The sequence below is a fragment of the Lynx rufus genome, unplaced genomic scaffold (genome assembly GCF_022079265.1).
Source record: "Lynx rufus isolate CCGP_SWC_20201006 ecotype Redwood Valley unplaced genomic scaffold, mLynRuf1.p SCAF_10, whole genome shotgun sequence".
Lineage (NCBI taxonomy): Eukaryota > Metazoa > Chordata > Mammalia > Carnivora > Felidae > Lynx > Lynx rufus.
The window spans coordinates 18,221,342-18,242,072 of record NW_025814824.1 but is presented as its reverse complement, the minus strand read 5'-3'; the positions used below and the strand labels follow the sequence as shown (position 1 = coordinate 18,242,072).

At 43.5% G+C, this 20,731-nt stretch overlaps 1 protein-coding gene across 5 annotated transcripts in view; it reads left to right on the top strand.

The window, feature by feature from the left end:
• The window catches only part of PRUNE2 (prune homolog 2 with BCH domain), a 90,443-nt gene that overhangs the window by 38,509 nt on the left and 31,203 nt on the right, over positions 1-20,731 (top strand). For 4 of the 5 annotated variants that reach the window (XR_006966209.1, XM_047102374.1, XM_047102385.1 and 1 more), the window contains exons 4-5: positions 11,472-11,551; positions 13,416-13,619. Coding sequence is in view for 4 of the 5 variants with exons in the window: in XM_047102374.1 (XP_046958330.1) it covers positions 11,472-11,551; positions 13,416-13,619 (284 nt within the window). In the remaining variant the exon portion in view is untranslated. Of the gene's footprint in view, positions 1-11,471; positions 11,552-13,415; positions 13,620-14,689; positions 16,082-20,731 lie in introns of those variants that run through there. The other variant, XM_047102402.1, reaches the window with a different exon arrangement.

Below are 20,731 nucleotides of genomic sequence, written 5' to 3'. Positions count from 1 at the left end.
TCGTATATTCCTAGAATTGGAATGGCTGGTCAAAAGCCACCTGCAGTTACCATTTTGATGCATAAAGCTCCAAACTGTACCTCCAGTTAAACTCTTTATACTCACGCAACCATAGTTGGGGGTGCTGCTTGCAGAAAACATTAAAGCTTCACAATTTTTAGAAGCATACGTGCCCGACTTCGAGAATGGAAATTTTATCCAAGTTGTTTTCACGCCAACTATAGCCTCCAAGGTCAAGTCCGGTCTGCTTGCTACCCAATTTTGTACCTAAAGGTTTAGTGGAGCACAGCCGCACCCCTTCGTTTACATATTCTTTATGGCCGCTTTTGTGCTACCGCAGTGTTGCACAGTCTCCCCAGAGACGGCGTGGCCGTCAGAACCTAACATGTTTAATATCTGGCCCTTTACAGAAAAACTTTGCTGAGCCCAGCTCTAGAGAGGTCAGACTCAAAGCCTCTACCACACCCTGCGGGTCAGCAAATATAATTGCTTGAGCAGCAGTTGGAAGAGTATCTATGGAGGCTCCTGTTCATATTTCTGGCATCTGAGTGTGTCCCCTCTTTTTTTTTTTTTAATGTTTTTTTTTTTTTTTTTTTTTTTTTTTGAGACAGAGAGAGAGAGAGCATGAGCAGGGGAGGGGCAGAGAGAGAGAGGGAGGCACAGAATCCGGAAGCAGGCTCCAGGCTCCAAGCTTTCAGCACAGAGCCCGACTCGGGCTCGAACTCACGGACTGTGAGACCATGACCTGAGCCGAAGTCGGACGCTCAACCGACTGAGCCACCCAGGCGCCCCTGAGTGTGTACCCTCTTGAACGTCTGAGGGAAAGGAAGTAAAATTAAGTCAGGGAAGCCATTGCATTGTGCTGTGGGGGAGAAGAACCCTCGTGAGCGTATCTCCTAAGGCAAGGGGAGGGCAGAGAGGTCTCCACAAAGGATAAATTCCAGGTAGTGTTGAGCTGGTGAGGTGGGGGGGGTGGGCAGGATTGTAGGAGCCTGGGCCAAATGCCGTCACTTGGTCATCTGCAGAAGCCGTCGACTCCAGCAACTGAAGACTCCAGCAACTGAAGACCGGCTTCAATTCTAAAGACCAACAGTTGTCCATATCTCCTCCCCACCCTTCGTGAGAACCTCTCCCTTGCTTAGCCACGCCCACACTCACATGCTCCTAATATCAGGAAGGAGCTTTTAAGTTTTTTTTCAATTTTTTTTAATTTAAAGAGAGAGAAAGGGAGCATGTGAGTGAGGAGAGGGGCAGAGGGGGAGAGGGAGGGAGAGAGAGAGAGAGAGAGAGAGGGAGAAAGAGGAAGAAAATCCCAAGCAGGCTCCTTGCTCAGCAGAACCTAATGGAGGGCTCGATCCCACAACCCTGGGATCATGACCTGAGCCAAATCAAGAGTTGGATGCTCAATCCAGGAGCTTTTATTGTTGAGGTAGAGGGCTCAGTAAACACTACCAGGTGAATTTTACCTAATTATGTTTAGAGCAATTGCTTCTTTATAATATCATTTCTGTAAGACTCAACTAACTTTTCTAAGTTATGTTTTAAAGAAACCTAACTTGTTAACAAAAGTAATTTGTCGGTAGAGAATTTTGATGACCAAGTTCTGATACGTGGTGAGATATTGGGAGGAACATTTCGCCGGAAAAGCAGGGAGCCTTCACATCTAAAGGTGCTTATTCAATAGTTATTTCTCCTTCTCCCCTACGTGCTAGGCTCTGTGCTAAGCACCACATGAAGTCTTTTGCCTATGTGGAGGGAGGGATAGGAGTGGGGAGGCATGGCGGGCTGGGGGAGTAGACAAGTTATGAATAGGTGATTGTAAAAAGTATAAAAACTATCCAATGTGAAGTGAGCACAGGAAGCTATGGCCCCTGACCCATCTGTGTGCATTGGGGGTGAGATCAGTACCTGAGATGTCCAAGGGGAGTAACAGAAGACAAGCAAGATTAGCAGGACCAAGTAGGGAGTGGGCAATAAGAAAGGAGGCTCTGATTTGGCATGGGGCGGGGGGACAGACCAGGAAGGCCTCGAGACCTTTCCCTTCAGGCAGTGGGGAACACTGAAGGGATTTAAATAAGAAGGTTAGATTGAGACAGATATTCAGTCAGTGATCTGGAGGGCGTGGGGAGGAAAATCAGAAAGAGAAAAGGGGAAACAGGTTTCTGCAAGGAAGCAATGGACTTGAGCATTTACCCATTGGCATAAGTGACATTAGCAGTGAGAATGGACAGGAGAGGTGAGGCGAAGCCAAGGGACTGGATGGTCACCTGGATTGGGAAGAAATGGTTAGAAAAGAAGGGGAAGTAAGAACGAGTGTTGGTTTGGAGGTTTGCGTGCTCAGGTAATAGCTAGAGACATTCACTGGGACGTGGGATGTGGCAGCTTGCTTTTACTGGATGATAAAGTATCTCAACATTTAGCAACACAACAAATATTACATATCACAAGTACATTATAAATATCAATAACATTATATATTATATACATATAAATAACAAATATATCACAAATATCACACAACAGATATTCTTTCACGGTGTCTGTGTGTCAGAAATTCAAGAGTGTGATCAACTAGGTGGTTCGGATTCCGGAAGTTGCTGCCAAGGCATCAGCTGGGGCTATGGTCATTCGAAGGCTCGATGGGGGCTGGAGGAACTTTTTCCAAGTGGGTCACTCACCTGGCTATTGGCAGGTGACCTCCGTTCCTTCCTGGATTTGAACTAGAAGCCTCAGTTCCTCACCAATGGATATCTCCCCAGGGCGGCTTGAGTGGCCTTACATAAAGAGAAAGTTCCTTTATGTCAGAGTTTCTAAAAAAATTCTCCTGGCTTCCTTCTGGTCAAGTAAGATATACCGGACTGTTCAAGTGGCTTCCTCTAGAAACGGCGAGACAGGGAAAAAAGAAAAACCAACACAGCAGCAGACCTCTCCCAGTGAATGACCCGAGAAAGAGCAGAGAGGAAGCCACGCTGCTTTTTAGGACCTACTCTCAGACATCACACGCTGTCCCTCCTGCTTCATTCTGTTCTTTAGAAGCAAGTCACTAAACTCGATCCAAACTTAAGGGAAGGGGAATTAGGCTTCCACTCTTGCAAGGAGCGTCAAAGAATTTGTGGACGTTTTTTAAAACCACCCCGGAGACTATAGGATGTGGCTGATCTGTGGGGAGGAAGATGCTGGATACCGTTTTGTGCCTGTGGAGTTGGAGACGCCTGGGAGTCATTCAGGCTGTGGACGGAGAGTCCCTTCATGAACAACTACATTCCCGTCCTCAGGGTGAGATGATGCCGCTTAATTTCATCGTCTCAACAACACACAAATGACTGATCTGTATTAAGGTCTTTGAAAACACACGAAGAGACAGGGCATAAGCTTCCCAGGCAGGAGGTGAATTCTCCACGCATCTCCATTCCCAGACAATGGTTTCGTTGTTATTAAATGCAAATGGTTGCAAAGGATTTAATTATCGTTAAAAGCAAATGGTGGGAAGCGATAGGATGGTCTTCTTTTCCTGCTCGGTGTTCCTCAACTTTAGTGTTCCTAAGATTTATTGTAAAGGATTTTATACACAGAGGATTTCAACCACATACGTTATAATTCAGGGAACAGCTCGAGAACCTTATCCAAGGGCCATTTGGACCACAAGTCACCTTTGCCACCTGCAGACTTTTAGAATCTGACCCTGGGTAAGGAGACTGCATTGCGTTCCTCTCCTCTGAGGACTCGAGAAAAGATGGCACGGCTTGTGGGTTTCTGCAAAATCTCTAGAGAAGTTGGTATCTGGGCGAGGGCCCAATGTTTGTGTCTTTCACTTTGTCATCCGCTTTCCCTGTCATCACCCCTTTCTTATCTGCCTCCGCTGGCTGGCCCCTAGGGGCCACGGCGCTTATCTGTTCTAGGGTAAGGAAGCTCAGCTGAGCAGCTAATTGTTGCCAAGAGCCTCATTTTATGGGCTGAAACCCAGTTTCCTGTTGTGGGACCTAAGCTCCCTTCCTTTCCTTGGGATCAGCGTGATTAAGTGGAGTGTGAAACCCAGGGCAGCCTCTCTGGCTTGCCTCCCACTTGAGTAATTTGGTAAGTGCCCTGGGGTTCACAACATGGCACCCATTCTTACCTTAAATTATGCAGCCTACTTTATCAGACAAGAATCCTGAAACGGCAGTCCTCCAACCTGTGGGCTTTAAAGGGCTAATTTACCTACTTAACAAAGGAAGGCAAGCACCTCATGAAAAGTTTTGTTTGGTTTTTCTTTTTTCCCTGTCTCGCCGTTTCTAGAGGAAGCCACTTGAACAGTCCGGTATATCTTACTTGACCAGAAGGAAGCCAGGAGAATTTTTTTAGAAACTCTGACATAAAGGAACTTTCTCTTTATGTAATCATTTTCCCAAATATAGCCAAATATAACCATATGATATTTTTCTAAAGAACAATTAAGGTCTTAACCTGCTGCCCTACCTCTATGGAGCTATATTTTTTAGTGGCCAATCTCACAAGAATGATTATACTCCAAAAGGGTTGCTGCGTACTTCTGGGTGTTTATGCCCATCAGGAAACATTACCATCTAGAAATGCTGGATGTGTGTGTGTGTGTGTGTGTGTGTGACAAATCTTGATTCCCTGCTCCTTTCCTATTAAAAAGAACCTGATCTCAGGCAAGGCTAATCCTACAACAACAGTTAAATCCTTCCAGATTCAGTCATGCTGGAAGGATGTAAAATGTAGAATGGGCTTACCTCTGTACCTGGTCTAAGAAGTGCATTTCACTGTGTCCAAAAGTTTTGTGTTTGTGGTCATTCACTAGATGACTGCCTAGTGCCATGCGACTGCATACTAGCTGCTTTATGAAGTCCCAGAAATACAAAATCAACCAATGCACATGGAATCCACTCTCAAACTGGAGAATCACTTATGTCACTGTCCCCCTGAGTTGGTATTCATGATCGTGAGAGGTGGTACACAGATTTAATACAAATAGCATCGAATCACATGAGAGCGCGGTTCTTTTTTGGCTTCCTGGGTTGAGTTGAACTCCGGGAATTCAGTCCATTTGATTTTCTAATATCCGAATTCAAAACTGTTTGTTATCTTCTAGGAGTTTCCTTAGCTGCCTTCACAACTTTTGTTTCATGGAGCTTCGTTGTCGGTTATTTACAAATGGGTTTTTCGGTTTCCAAATTGTCTTGTCATGATTGATTTCTAGATGTATGTCCCTGAAGTCAGAGATTATGGCACATGTGATATTGACTTCTGGTATTTTGTGAGACATTCTATATAGTCAGTTTTTGTAAGTTTGAAAAAAAAATTGTATACTTTTATTGAGTACAGATCTATTAGATCAAGCTATATTATTATATTCAAATCTATATCTTTATGCCTTTTTTTCAGATTGATTTATAAATTCTTGAGAAGTCTATTTAAATATTCCCACACAAAATTAATTTTTCTTATAACTTACATTCAATGTTTGTTTTATTTTGGGGCTGTTGTTGAAAGCATATAGGTTCTGGATTATTATATCTTCTGAAGAGTTATTTCTTTTACTGTGAAATAATAACTTTCGTAAAGTTTAATAATGCTTTTCTGCCTAAAATGTATCTTGTTTGATATCAATAGTGTGATGCTTGCTTTCCTGTGGTTAATATTTTTCTGACAGTTTTTATGTCACTTTATTGTCAACCCTTCTGCCTCATTATATATTTTTTAATGTTTATTTTTGAGGACAGAGAGCACAAGAGGGGGAGGGACAGAGAGAGAGGGAGACACAGAATCGGAAGCAGACTCCAGGCTCCAAGCTGTCAGCACAGAGCCCGACATGGGGCTCGAACCCGCAGACCGTGAGATCATGACCCAAGCTGAAGTTGGACGCTTAACTGACTGAGCTACCCAGGCGCCCCTTTTCTGCATTATTATTTTTAGATGTTCCTTTTTGAAGCAGCCTGGCTAGTCAGGGTAAGTGACACTACCAGCTAAGCCCGACAGCCTCAGATCTCAGTGCTTTCATACAAGAAAGGTTGAAAGATTATTCCTTAATCGCTACAATCTCTTTCATATTGTTCCTTTTCAGCAGGGGGACTTTTATTGCCAGTTCCTCCGTCTACTGCATCTGATGGCAATCCCTCATAGTGTTTTTTCCCTTGTGTAGTTTGTAATTTGAGTTTTTTGGTTTTGGGGTTTTTTTGGTGTGAGCTCATCTTTCAGAGAGATGAGATTTAATTTTAATCTCTTGACTTGGGTTACCTACATCATTCAGGTAATATAAATCGAAACATGCTCGGCATACAAGTGCATGCCTAATTCTTACAGATTGCTTCTCATTTTCCATCCAAGATTCCAGGCAGACTTGCTTTCCAAGGCCAGAGACTAGAGTTTCCTCTCATCCCCTTCTCAGTAAGGGGGCCGTTCTTTAAGGTCCACCGCTTTCTTTAGAAGTTCTGATCTAGGCCTTTCTTCCAGCACCTGGAGGTCACTTCTCCTGGGGAGCCCTAAAGCCTGTGTCCAATCCAAAATCCTGTGGGTTACTTTCCCATCAGCTTTCTGGAGTAACTCTGTTTCTGTCACCTGGGGATTTCCCTTGGTTTCTTTCAAGTTTGGAAAGGTATTAATTACTTTTTTACTGCTTTATCTTATACAGCGTTTCTTTGTATTTATAATGATACAGGGCAGTATACTTTTCCAGACACTAGTCTTTTTTTTTTTAACAGAGTGAAAGTCTTGAGTGAAAGCCTGGGGGTTTCTACCTTGAATTTAATAGCATCATTTTATTTTTATTATATTTCACTTATGTGACAATTTTAGGCAAGTGACACTAAGTTTCCATATATACCTGATACAAACCTTCCTTTCAAAATAAATTTACTTAACTAACATAAGTCAATTTAAAGAAAAGCATTAAGCAAATTAACAGGCACTAGATGGAAAAACCATCAAGATGATATAGAAATACTCAAGTTTAAAACATAGTTGAAAGCATTTGATGCCCTTCTGAACATTAAAAATATTCTTTTGTGTGTGAGTAACCCAGACAAGATGTGTATCATCCACATGAGCCTAGGTTGAGAATGTGGGAAATGGATTTCCCAAATTAGGGCAGGGTGAGAGTCAGATACTCCCTTCAAAACGAATAATAAAGGCCAGCTGTACTAGTCAGAATGGGCTGGATTAGGATGTGGTAACAAAGAAACTCAACATCTTCGGGCAAACCACAACAAAAATTCCTTTCTTCTTTACATAGTCCGTGAGCTTTAGTAGGGGCCTCTGCTCCTCATAGCCACTTGGCCACAACCCGCCAGAGTCCCAACTCAACCACCAAGAAGGGAAGCAGCCCATGATACCTACGCACTTGCTCCTACCTAATTCTTCTGCCCAGAAGTGACACCTACCACTTCTGGTCTCATTCCCTTTGTCGGAGCAAATCACCTGACCACCCTAATTTCAAAGGAGAGCAGGAAAGTCCAATTTTACCATGTGCCCAGAAGGCCAAGAGCCAGAAATATTTGGTGGAGAGCAGTAACGAGTAGAAAACCATCCAGCAAACAAACAGTCTTGGGTCCATCCTCTAGATGGAGACGTGGAGCTGAGCATCTGTTTGAGAGGTCAGCCATAGTAGGGTCCCACTTGTATTTTACAATTCCCTCAGCCTCTTTGGTAACTCCATTCTGTAGACAGAATACCCCAAATTGAGTATGGCTGTGGATGGATAAGGAAAAATATTTACCTTCACGCTGAACAGATTTGTTACCTAAATAGATCCCGAGAGGCATCCACTATTGATCTTAAGTCTGTCTTGCTCAACTGCCAGCTACTCTGGTTGGCCACGTCATTTCTATAAATATTTACAGATCCAAGGCATGAATGTGGTTGAAGTATTTACAATGAACACAACTAGCGTTTCTTTCAGGTTTCTGCCTCCAGGCTATTTTGGTTCAACTTTCCTTCTCTGTCCCCGTGGTTTCCTAAAATGACCCTATGGCCTTCTGTAATAGCCATGGTCTGAGAGTCCCTCTTTTCTGATCACCCCTGACTACAACCTTCAGTTTTCCCTTCCCCCTCTGCATGCTACTGCTGGCTTTCTAGCACCTTCTTAACAGGATCCCTGCTCTGTGTTGCCAAAAAGTATTGAGAGACAAAGGCTGTATTCACTAACGTCAGTGAGTTCAGAGCACTAATGGAGTCTATGGAGATTTATGTCATACTGAAATTTTCTCTCGCCTGGGTTAATACCCAACCTTAATTGTATTTTGTCCAACAATGGCACATGCTTCAATTAAATCACAAATATTATGTCTAAAATGAGGGAATGTAATACGTTAAACTTAGTCAATGCTAATTTACAGAGTACTCACATGTGTATTATATTTATTCTCCATAGTCCCTGGGATATTAGGTATTTATTATAATCTCGATTTAAAATCACAAAGGTGGTTGGACAATTTTCTCAGGGCCTGTCAGTTTGTCAATACTAATGTAGAATTAAAATCCAGAACTACACCCTCAGATCTGGGACTCTTAAAGTTATTCCCTGGATGTTTCCCATAACTTACAAACATTAAGAAAACCTACAAAACTATTTTATTTATTGAAGCATAGTTGACACACAGTGTTCCATTCATTTCAGGTGCACAGCTTAGTGATTTGACACCTGTGTATGTTGTGCTGTGCTCACAAGTGTAGCTGCCATCGGTCACTGTTACAACACCGTTATATTCCCTGTGCTGTACCTTTCATCCCCGTGACTTACTCTTTCCATAATCGGAAGCCTGTGTCTCCCACTCCCCTTCACGCGTTTTGCCCATCCCCCATTCCCTCCCCTCTGGCAATCACCAGTGTGTTCTGTGTATTTGTGGGTCTGTTTGTGTTTTTTGTTGGTTTTGTTTGGTTGGTTGGTTGGTTGGTGGGCTGATTTTTAAGATAACTGAGATCATATGGTATTTGTCTTTCTCTGGCTGATTTCACTTAGCACGATACCCTCCGTGCTCATCCATGTTGCCGCAAATAAAACCTACAAAAATTTGAGACTGATACTATCTACCTATTTTAAAGCCCTCATATTTATTTTTGAGCTAAGGCCAAGCACCCTTATGTGCACCTTTGTGCGCTCTATGAAATAGGTACAGCTATGATGTCTTTTTTTTTTTAAGGTTGACTCATTGAAGACTAGAGGAAATAACGTATATGTGCATTTAGGTAATTTCAAGCTCAGTAATTCAACGCATATTTTTCGGGTGTTGACTTCTACCAAGTGCTGGAGACATAATAGTAGAGACAGACGTGGTTCCTGTCCCATGAAGCTTCCAGGCCAATAGAGAAGGCAGTCATAATAGATGATAGAAAGAACAACAATAATAACGGATCACGTTTTTTCCCTTTTCGGGTTACTTTTTTGGCATCGTGCCTTCTCCCTCTTTTATTGCTGTCGAAATAGAGGAACAGAAAGATTAGATAATTTGTCATATGACACACAGTGAGTGATAGAACTAAGATTGGAATCCAATTCCTCTTAAATAGCAATTTACAGATACTACAGGGTGCATGTCAAGGAGAACACATACAGATTACTTCACATAACAGGGGATCGTGGTAAGGAAATCTGAAAAGCTCCACCATCATGGAAAACCATCCCGCTGGGTCCCAGGACTTTCAAACCTGGGGTCTAGCACAGGCCTTCTCTTTGCTCACCCCCCCCCCCACCTCTATTGCTGGACAATTGGTTTGCGGCCACCCAGTACGGTGTCTCTCTTTGACACTATTTTCCTTGTTCCTGCCAATATATTATTGCCTTTGACTCCTACACCAACCTCTTGCTCACTGTCTTCCTGCCAGGGTGCAGGAATTCGTTTTGGAGAAGACACAGGATAGAAGCCTCAGCAAGCGTATCGAGATAGAAACTCCCCGACATTGTGTCTTTGAAGGGCTCTTTGGGGTTGATGGGTAAACGCATGACATTCACTTGTCTCAGAGAGCAGCACTGAATTATTGGTGACAGTCACTATTTTAACCCCATCGTCCCATCTCCGCAGGAATGAGGCTCATCTGTTCTGTTCCTCTATATCCTCAGCACATAGTCGATATTCACTACATACTTTTGAATAAATGAAGCAAGTACAGTAATCATTAGAGACGTAGAATTTTGTTTTTATCGCGGTGCTTTACTGACAAGAAGAAGTTTGACTTGGGTCCTGGAGAAATTAATCATCCAGGTAAACAGATTCCAAATTTAGTAGACACAGATTCAAGTGGAGAAAAGTGTCAATAACAGAGAGGGAGGGATTAAATTTAGAATGCTAACACAAAGGTTTATCACGCTTAAATTTAGATTAGTGCCTACATCACAAGGACTAACCCCAGATGAGTGAAGTTACATGGAAGGCATCAAGAAGAACAGTGTATTGGGGCGCCTGGGTGGCTCAGTCGGTTGAGCGTCTGACTTTGGCTCAGGGCATGATCTCACAGCTCGTGAGTTCGAGTCCTGCGTTGGGCTCTGTGCTGACAGCTCCGAGCCTGGAGCCTGCTTCGGATTCTGTGTCTTACTCTCTCTCCGTTCCTCCCCCACTCACAGTGTGTCTCTTTTTTTCAAAAACAAATAAACATAAAAAAATTAAAAAAAAATAAGAAGAAAAACATATTATCACGACCAATGGGGATATACTGAACAAGGGACAGGAAGTAAAAATAAGTCAAAGGGGATTCACTGTGAACAGTAGTCCTATGAGAGCATATGCGTTTGTCACAATTTTCTCCAGTATTTTCCTATTCTCCTACCCTGGGCTTACATATAAGCAGTCCTGGCCTCCATACCGTTTAGAGAGAAGAGATAATAGCTCATTACCAGAACTGTCTTCACCAACATGTAATTCACGATGAATCTTTAAATAGGCAAAGAAGGATAGAAAATAACATCAGTTGGTACCTTCGCAGGAACGTTAGTCACTTCACATTGATTGCTTAACTTTTCAGCAACTCAACGAGGTAGGGGGTATATCCCTAATGTCCTGATAAAGAGAGAGCAGCGGAGTATGCTTTCTCTGCCCAACAGCAATTTAATATGCTCAGATTTACACACAGGAAGAGATCTGTACGAAGTCGGGCCTGTCTTGACTCCAAAGCACGGATGTTGCCTCTGTTGTTGAGAACGTATGAAATGCCCACCTGAAGTATATTTTACTAGTTATTTGCTTTTCCTGTTTCTGATTTTTTTTTTCCTCCTGTGGTGTGTGCTTACTTACACGAGTTGGTAGGAGAAATGGCTTACTATGTGCGCAGAATAAAACTGGTCTCCGTGGGTCTTAGTCCTCCATGGGTCTTAGTCGCAGAAAGTCTTAATTCTCAATGGGGCCACTTACACTAGCCCTGGCACACATACTGAGGTTATTCCAAGGGAGGTGAAAATGTTATCCTGGGATCTCTGGGCTGTCCTTTCAGGGAAAGATAAATCCCACACGATTGTTTACACGCTCTGCTTTGCTCTTTTTCAGACTGCTGTCAGAGGATGTAGGCATGGACGTCCCCCTGGAGGACGGAATGCTGAGTCCCAGTGCTGCAGACATGAGGCCTGGTGAGAGGAGCATTTCTTCATTTCCTTCAGGGGTGTTCTGTATCCCAACACTGTCATATTCAGTGAGAGAACCATTCCCTAGGCATCCAACTTGTGATTTCTGTGATAAAAGTGAAGGGAGAGAGAGAGAAAAAAAAAAAATGTGTGAGGAGGGTGGTAGGCTCGATTTGGTTAATTTCAGGGTTGACGTGAATACCGATGCTGCCTCGTGGGGGCCGCCTTTTCCCTCCTGGGCCACAGCTGGAACTGCCAGTGTTTTCAGTTCCTGGGATAAGTAGCTACCCTATATCATCATACCAAATCCTAGCTCGCACCTAGGCTCACCATATTTGTACTTGACTGTCAGAATGTGTACAATTAAAAATGTGATGTCAAGAAAGCTCGGTATCCTGAGTGCTGAAACAGACAAAGCAAGCCCTTCCACACCACAGGTGTATAGCTCACGGCATATCCAAAGAGAATTTTAAATTTCCAGTTGCCTCCTACTCACGCTTCGTACTGAGGTCACCCTTTGCACCGTACCAGCTCCAGGATCATACCAAGATCCTGAGCCCTGATGTTATCGGCCAAGCCTAGAATGGAACAAGAAAAAAGCAAGTCATTTTTTTTTTCTGTCCAAGTATTTAATAGGGCATTTTTCTTTTTTTTTATTTTTTTAATTTTTTTTTTTCAACGTTTATTTATTTTTGGGACAGAGAGAGACAGAGCATGAACGGGGGAGGGGCAGAGAGAGAGGGAGACACAGAATCGGAAGCAGGCTCCAGGCTCTGAGCCATCAGCCCAGAGCCCGACGCGGGGCTCGAACTCACGGACCGCGAGATCGTGACCTGGCTGCAGTCAGACGCTTAACCGACTGCGCCACCCAGGTGCCCCTAATAGGGCATTTTTCAAGATACTAGTCATGTGACATAATTATTTTCAAATGTTCTGACTATGGTCAAATAAGCCTAATGGCCGCCGTATGTCTTCACCGCTCTTGAAGGTTCACAATGCACTTTGAATAACACAGGCATTAAGGCTATGGTTGTCCTATATGGTAGCAGTTAGCTACATATTTAATGGCTATTTAAATTAATGAAAACTTAAGATAAATGTGGAAAGTTCAGTTCTTCAGTTGCACTGGATTCATTTCAGGTGCTCAATAGCTCCATGGAACCCCTCATCACAAAACATTCTTTTGGACAACACTGCTCGGAGAATTCCTATAATACAGAAACCCAGTGTTTTTCAAACTTGTCGGCCAGTAGAAGCTTTCTTCAAGTATAATACATAAAAATATTACATGGAACACAGTTTGGGTGATGGTCTATACAGAGGAAAAAATTTAATGAAAAAGAAAGAGTGTCACCTCCCTTAGGACAAGAGCCGAGTTAGAATTCTAGAATTGAGAGGTATACCAAGCTGACTACAGATCATACCCAGAGTTGTCAGGAACTGAAGAGAAGTATTTGAGGAGTAACTATGAACATAATAGATGGATAAGTAAAGTTCATAGCCTTCATTCCATAGGAGTGATGTCTACACGAACCATTATGAGACCTATGTAAGCTTAGCTGTTTTTCTTATGCATCATAAAAATTCAGTTCAACGTTACATCAGCGTCAGGTTCTTTCACCTGAACAGGGTAGTTCTGAAAACTGGCTCCCACTTTTTATGTTTATGTGGCCAGGTCTGATGTGGCTGGGATAAGCCCAGTCCTGAGGCCCGCTGGTCAAGAAAGGGCTCCAAATGGCATATAAGGATTTTTAGCAGGTGTGCCTTTGCTGAAGGGCTTTAAAAATGTTTTCCACTGGGGCCCACACCCACTGTTGGCAGCCGCGTATACAGTTTAGTACTTAATGTTGCTATTTTTTTTCCTCTTTAGAACCTCCCAATTCTCTGGATCTTAATGACACTCCTCCTCGCAGGATCAAACTCACTGCCCCGAATATCAATCTTTCTCTGGACCAACAAAGTGAAGGGTCTATTCTCTCTGATGATAACCTGGACAGCCCAGATGAAATCGATATCAACGTGGATGAACTTGATACCCCTGATGAAGCAGATTCTTTTGAGTACACTGGGCACGGTGAGTTGCCAAGTTGTCAAGGCCAAAGTTACGTGAGAAATGAAAGATTATTTAAGTGGCACGAGGAACAGATGTCCCATTTGGTTGCTGGTGGCTCCTTTCTGTGATTTCTAGAATCTTCTCTTTGCATCTCAGGTCATAGGCGGCTGTGATCGACGGTTTAGAGCGTGATAGCACAGGATGGTTCACAGAGGTTGTACATAGCCATTGCTCCTTTGTTAAATGCTTGTTCTCGGCAGGCCTTGTGCTAAGCACTGCGGTTGTGAGAACACTATTACATGCTGCGTTATAAGAAAATTAGGGCTGGGTTTGCAGAAGCAGAGAAATTAGAGCTTACTAGTTTCTTTGTACAAGCGCCCACTATCTGGAATGTTCTTCCTTGAAGTCCCTTCCATAGCTGGCTTCTTCTCTTTATTCAGATCTTAATCAGTTGCCATCAGAGACCTTCCTTGACCTCTATAATCAAAGGCGCCTCCCACACCCACCCACCCACCCCCACACCCAGTCACTTTCTATCCCTCTACTTATTTAAAAAAAATTTTTTTTAATGTTTATTTATTTTTGAGAGAGAGAAAGGGAGCGTGAGCAGGGGAGGGGCAGAGAGAAAGGCAGACACAGAATCCGAAGCAGGCTCCAGGCTCTGAGCTGTCAGCACAGAGCCCGATGCGGGGCTCGAACCCCCGAACGTTGAGATCATGACCTAAGCCAAAGTCGGATGCTTCATCGACTGAGCCACCCAGGCGCCCCAACCCCTCTGCTTATTTTGTTTTCCCTGTGTCAGTAATTAAAACCTATCATTTAACTATCGGGTTGCATAGTCTGCCTTGCAAAGGCAGGGACTTTATTAGGTTTGTTGCTATACGTCCAGTAAAGCAGGAAGGAGGGAGGGATGACCTGGGGGTGATAGGAGAAGAATAAAAAGGAAGAAAAGTAAAAGTTGGTGGCTCAAACACCGACATTCCTGATAGGAATATCAGTCTCATGTCGTTCCTTCTCTTGCTCAGTAAAATCGGGTTTGTTAAGAAATGTACAAACACAAAGCACTTGCTTTATAAAATGGCATTCCACAGTTTCTGCTTTACAGGGTGGCGTTTATAATATTTGAAATTCAGAGTGAGAGTATCCTGGCCACAGCTACTCCATTATGAAAACTATTACCGTCAAAAAGGAAACAGCACAGTGGAATGATGCCCTGATGCCTACAGCCGTGCTAATTCCAGCAGCATCATTTGTAAGAGAACGTAATTAGGAAATTCATCAAATTAGTTGAGTAATTCAATCAATGATCACTGAGGCCCCGGGACTCCTACCATGACGAGCACAGATTCAGACCCTGTCTTCACAAAGGATAAGGCTTTATTTCCTCAAGTTAAAAAAAAAAAAAAAACAACAAAAACTGGCCAAACTACTTGTACTGTAGTTCCTGATAGCGATTTTATATTGCATTGGTACCGTGTTCTCATATTGCTGTAGTTATCTGGGTGTTTGACTCTGTAAGTAGAAATACACAAATGGAAGGTGAAAGGGCTTGAGTTCATGTTCTTTGCCACCGTGTCAGAGACTCTTCCCCAGCTACTCTGCCCACCCCAGCCTCCCCCAGCCGCCCCAGCCCTGTTCCTGCCGATAGATGCCCACGTTGTAAGAGTCACGCCTTGACTCAAATCCCACAGAAGACAGCTGGGGCGTGAGCTGGTCCCTCCCTCTCTCCCCCTGCACCTCCCCGTTGTCGTGGAGCTCCGTGCCACACCACATCTGAACCTTTTATTTTTATAAATAGCAAAAGTGCCAAGCAAAGTGGCGGTGGCTGAAAAAGCTGGTAATTAAAGCTGTCACTTGCTGACATCGTTTCCTTGTATTCAGCTGACAATGTTTTGTTGAAAGAACCAGTTTACCAACCACAACCCTACATTTAGGTCTTAAATTCAAAGGACAGAATTTTAATGTAAGTTGACTTTTAAAGCCCACTTTGATTTTCAAATATAAGATGTATATCCGGGCCCTGTTTTAAACAAACAAGAACGTGAAACGTTGAAAACACAGAAAGCCATCTGAAGAGCTTTGTTTTATAAACCTGCAGATATAGATAACAGACTGTGTAAGAGAGAGGACGACATTAAAGTCCCAGCTTACAAAGTAAATGCCTGAAAGCTGCATGTTTGTGGGTCTCTTGCATTTTGAACCAAGTGTATGCGTTCTAAACACAATTGGAGTTTTGAAGGCAACAGTGTTTTCAAGATGTTTGGTGAGGGATTCACTTAATGAACCCTTTCGTAGTGCTTACCATATGCCAGCGTTTGCGCTAGGTGCTTTATAAATATTAAGTATTTTACAAATATTAAGCATTTATAAATGTTAAGTATTTTAACCCTCAGCCCCGTGAATGTCCGCTGTATGGGTAGGAATCACGTTTGCCCCATTTTAGGATGAGAACACGGAGGCACAGATAGCTTAACAACTTACCTGAGGTCAGATAGCTGGTAAATGTCAGAGCCAGCATTCGAACCCGGAGCTGTTGTCCATGACTTTTGGGCCATGCTGCTTCTCCATAATATACTGACAGTGAATAAGAGGGGGTCTTTCACTAGAGGAGGCTGACACACGCAAAGCCAAGCCTGGTAACCTACCCTTCCATTTATTTACAAGTCTTTGTATCCAGCCATTTTCATGACTCCAGGGCTCTTACCTTACCCAGCCCTTGGAGAACTCTCCTGCCATTTGCCTGTTTTATTCTGTAGCTGATAAGCAAACATTTCTGGCAGATTATTTGCCCACGTTGTGGTTTTGCTTATGAAACACTTGTGAATCTCACTGTCAAAAAACATTAAACCGGCCTCCACTGCTATAAAATTTTCTGTAATAATTGTGTCCGAGGGGTTGGAAAATATCATTTGAAGGACTGATAGAATTGAGCTTGACTTCCTGTGATATTTACAAGTGCCAAAGATACTAAACATACGAAGATGCTGAGGGGGTTAGGAGGTCAGTCTTTCAGAATAAGGGAGAGCTGAGCCTTGTTATTAGAAACATGCTTTGTTATATTAATTCTAGAAACTTAAAGATATCCTAAGGTTGGGGCGCCTGGGTGGCTCAGTCGGTTGAGCATCCGACTTCGGCTCAGGTCATGATCTCACAGCTCATGGGTTCGAGCCCCGCGTTGGGCTCTGTGCTGACAGCTCAGAGCCTGGAACCTGTTTCAGATTCTGTGTCTCCCTCTCTCTGCGCCCCACCCCCCCCTCATGCTCTGTCTGTCTCTCTCTGTCAAAAATAAACATGAAAAAAAGAGTTAAAACAAAAGTATCTGAAGGTGAGAAATATGATGCACTATTTCTGCTTTCCAAACTCACCGTAGTTATTTTTTACCGTAATTCAGGTCTCAGCAAAAGCATTTCATACAAGAAATGGAAAAACGATCAAGAATTTTAGCCTGAATACTTCTGATAAGAATGTTGTAAGAAACATTCGCATGCTTTTGTATGATTTTCCTCCTAGGCTCCTACATCATGTTTAGTGACCTCATCTGAGCCCCCTTTTTCCAAAACTCACCCCTAACAACAGCCAGTTTTGGTCTGAATAAGGTGCTCCAACATTTTTTTGCAGATAATCAGAGCCTGCAGGTGACCAGCTTGTAAAATCAGTTCCGTGTTTTAACTCCACACCTAAACTACTCACGACTAAAACAAGTGTTAATCTTGTTTTACCCACAAGCCACCTCGTGCCAGATGGTGCGGTCTGAAAGGACGATTTTCTCGGCGCTTGTGTTATGCTGAGTTTTATCTTCAAACTTCCTGCCTGCTCTTTGTCACCAAGAGAACTTTACTTAAGAGCTTCCCAACTCTATACAGGATGTCTTTCCTCTAACGAGAGGAAGTTCAAACAGGGTCTGCTAAGGTGATGCACATCATCAGTGTCTGATCACACTGTGGAAAGCTGGTCCCCGTTCCCAGAGACACATCCCTGCTGGAGGCCACAGCTAATCCCACCTCTAGGGGGTCCCCTTTACTCACCAACAATGGGTCCCCCACGGTGTCTGTCGTCTCTCAAAAGACAAAGGAAAGGGGCGCCTGGGTGGCTCAGTCGGTGAAGCGCCCGACTTCGGCTCAGGTCATGATCTCACGGTCCGTGAGTTCGAGCCGCACGTCGGGCTCTGGGCTGACGGCTCGGAGCCTGGAGGCTGCTTCAGATTCTGTGTCTCCCTCTCTCTCTCTGACCCTCCCCTGCTCATGCTCTGTCTCCATCTCAGAAATAAATAAACATTAAAAAATAATAATAATAATAATAATAAAAAAAAGACAAAGGGAAATGTTCCAGGTGACTCCTCCCTGGGGCCTAATTGACTTCAACCGTCATTGGGGGAGAAAAGCTGGTCCCTGAGGAAGGGAGACAAAGAAAATTTCTAAGCATTTCTTAGTGAAGAGGGCATCAGGCCAAAAGTTAAATTTGGAGACCCTGGGGCCAGTTAAGTGAGTCCTGAGGTTTTTGAAAACAGAAGATGATGGCTTGGGTGGGGGGGAGAATGGTAATTTAGAGTAAAGTGGAAGAATTACGATCTAGAGGAGATTGCTAACTCAAGGGAGTAAATAAAGCCATCTTCGCTTCTTACTGGCTTATACTGTTGACTTTTAGAAATGAACACTTTGAGAATGTACTGTGCACCCAGCTGTTAAATAATGTATTTTTCCCATTTATATCAACCGGAAGAAGGTGGGGAAGGAAAAGGAACTCCAGCATCTTGCCAGCTCTCCTTCTTTGAGGCCAACAGAGATAGCATTCCATAAAAGGGTCCACACTTTTATGCCAAGATGAGTAATAATGCTTGTTTAAAAACATCAAGTGCAGGAAAAGTCTTGTGTATTTGTATACATACATACTTTTAGGTAGAAGTGCCCGTTCTTACTATGAAACAAGGACCAAAAAAACGTAGAGACGAATGTGAACAGATTCAACTATATAAACATACTAAGTTTCTGTTTGGAAAAAAAAATACCAATTTAAAAGCTCAGCACAGGGGTGCCTGGGTGGCTCAGTCAGTTAAGCAGCCGACTTGGGTTCAGGTCATGATCTCAGGGTTCGTGAGTTCGAGCCCCATATCGGGCTCAGTGCTGACAGTGTGGAGCCTGCTTGGGATTCTCTCTCTCTACCCCTCCCCCACTCTCTCTCTTTTTCTCTCAAAAATAAATAAACATTAAAAAAAAATTAAAGCTAAGCCGAAGCAGGAAATGAATTGCAAACCATGACAAAGTTCTACATAAAGAACTTCAGCAAATCAGTAAGGACCACAAGAGGCAAAGGACCTTACAGGTGCCTCCCTGTCAGTAAGAGAAATATAAATAGCCAATAAACACTTAAAAGTGTTACCTTCTTTAATACTTAAAGGAATACAAATAAAAACAACAGACCGGTTTCACCATCAATTGTCAAGGGGTAAAGACTTTAATATCCTCCAGAGTTTTTGGAGGAAAACAACTCCTCATATATTTTGGTGTGATACACTCAAGGACAAAAATATCCATAAAAACTTCAAGTGCTTATAGTGTCTGACCCAGCATTCACCTGCTAGAAAGTTAACTTACAGCAACACGTGCACAAATGAAGTAAGATACCTGCACAAAGATACTTATTGAAGCGAGTTCTCTATAAGAACGACAACAAGATAGAATAAAACTAAAGTTCTATCACTGTGGGATTGACAAACTAAAAGACATCGGCAAAATGGAATACCCTAGGGCTACTCTTTATTTCATTTTTATTATTATTATTTTTTTGTTTTTTAAGTAGGCTCCATGCCCAATGTGGGGCTTGAACTCACAACCCACGAGACCAAGAGTCACAGGCTCTACTGACTAAACCAGTGAGGCGTCCTTCTGGGGCTACTTTTTAAAATTTTTTTTTTTTTCAACATTTATTTATTTTTGGGACAGAGAGAGATAGAGCATGAACGGGGGAGGGGCAGAGAGAGAGGGAGACACAGAATCGGAAGCAGGCTCCAGGCTCTGAGCCATCAGCCCAGAGCCCGACGCGGGGCTCGAACTCACGGACCGGGAGATCGTGACCTGGTTGAAGTCGGACGCTTAACCGACTGCGCCACCCAGGCGCCCCTGGGGCTACTTTTTAAAATGAGCAGTGTTTGGGGCACCTGGGTGGCTCATTCAGTTAAGCATCTGGCTCTTGGTTTCGGCTCAGGTCATGATCTCATGGTTTGTGAGTTCGAGCCCCGCGTCGGGCTCTGTGCTGACAGCTCAGAGCCTGGAGCCTGCTTCCGATTCTGGGTCTCCCTCTCTCTCTCTCTGCCCCTCCCCCTCTCATGCTGTGTCTCTCTCTGTCCCAGAAATAAATAAACATTAAAAAAAAAAAAATTAAAAAAAAAAAAAGATGAGCAGGCTTGATATTCGCTGAGATGAAGAGAACCCTATGCTATATTATTAGATACGAGCACAATATAAAAGAAAATGTATAGAACATGTAGAATGTATAGAATAATCATAAATAGGGTGGGGGGGCTATGCTCGTGTGCATGTGCATAATAAAAAGAATACAGAGCAAACAATAATGAGTGAGAGCAGGACTGGTGATTATTGCTGTTTTCATGGACGATTGTCTGTACTGTTTGTGCTTTTGTTAGCATCTTATTTTTCCAACCAGAAAAAAGAATACGGCGTACAATGTTTTTTAAGCGAGGTAGCCTCGATCAAAGCATGCAGAAAACAAAACAGTCACCCCACACTGATCACCTGGGTCAAGCTAGAGCAGGCCAGCGAGTCCCAAACAAGGATAAAGGCTGGTGGAAGGTGAGCTCACTGCAGGGCAGAGCATGTATGTACAGGAACATTGAAGACAAGCCCACATCAGAGCCCAGAGCTCTGAGGGCGCGGAGGCCAGATGGAGAACAGAGTCCCAGGAAGGAAACTAAGATGAGCGTCCAAGGGCCCTCAGCCAAGAGGAAGGGAGAGCAGGAAAGGAGTCCAGACAGGGAGTCCAGTGCAGATGGATGGATCTGCACCAGTGATGCGGAACTTGGGCTGCAACCAAAGGTTGCTGCTTTCCGTCCTCGGTAAGACGAGGGGCACTGGCGGGAAGGCAGAGGAAGCCAGAGTGAGCCTGCCTGTCTGGTCGCT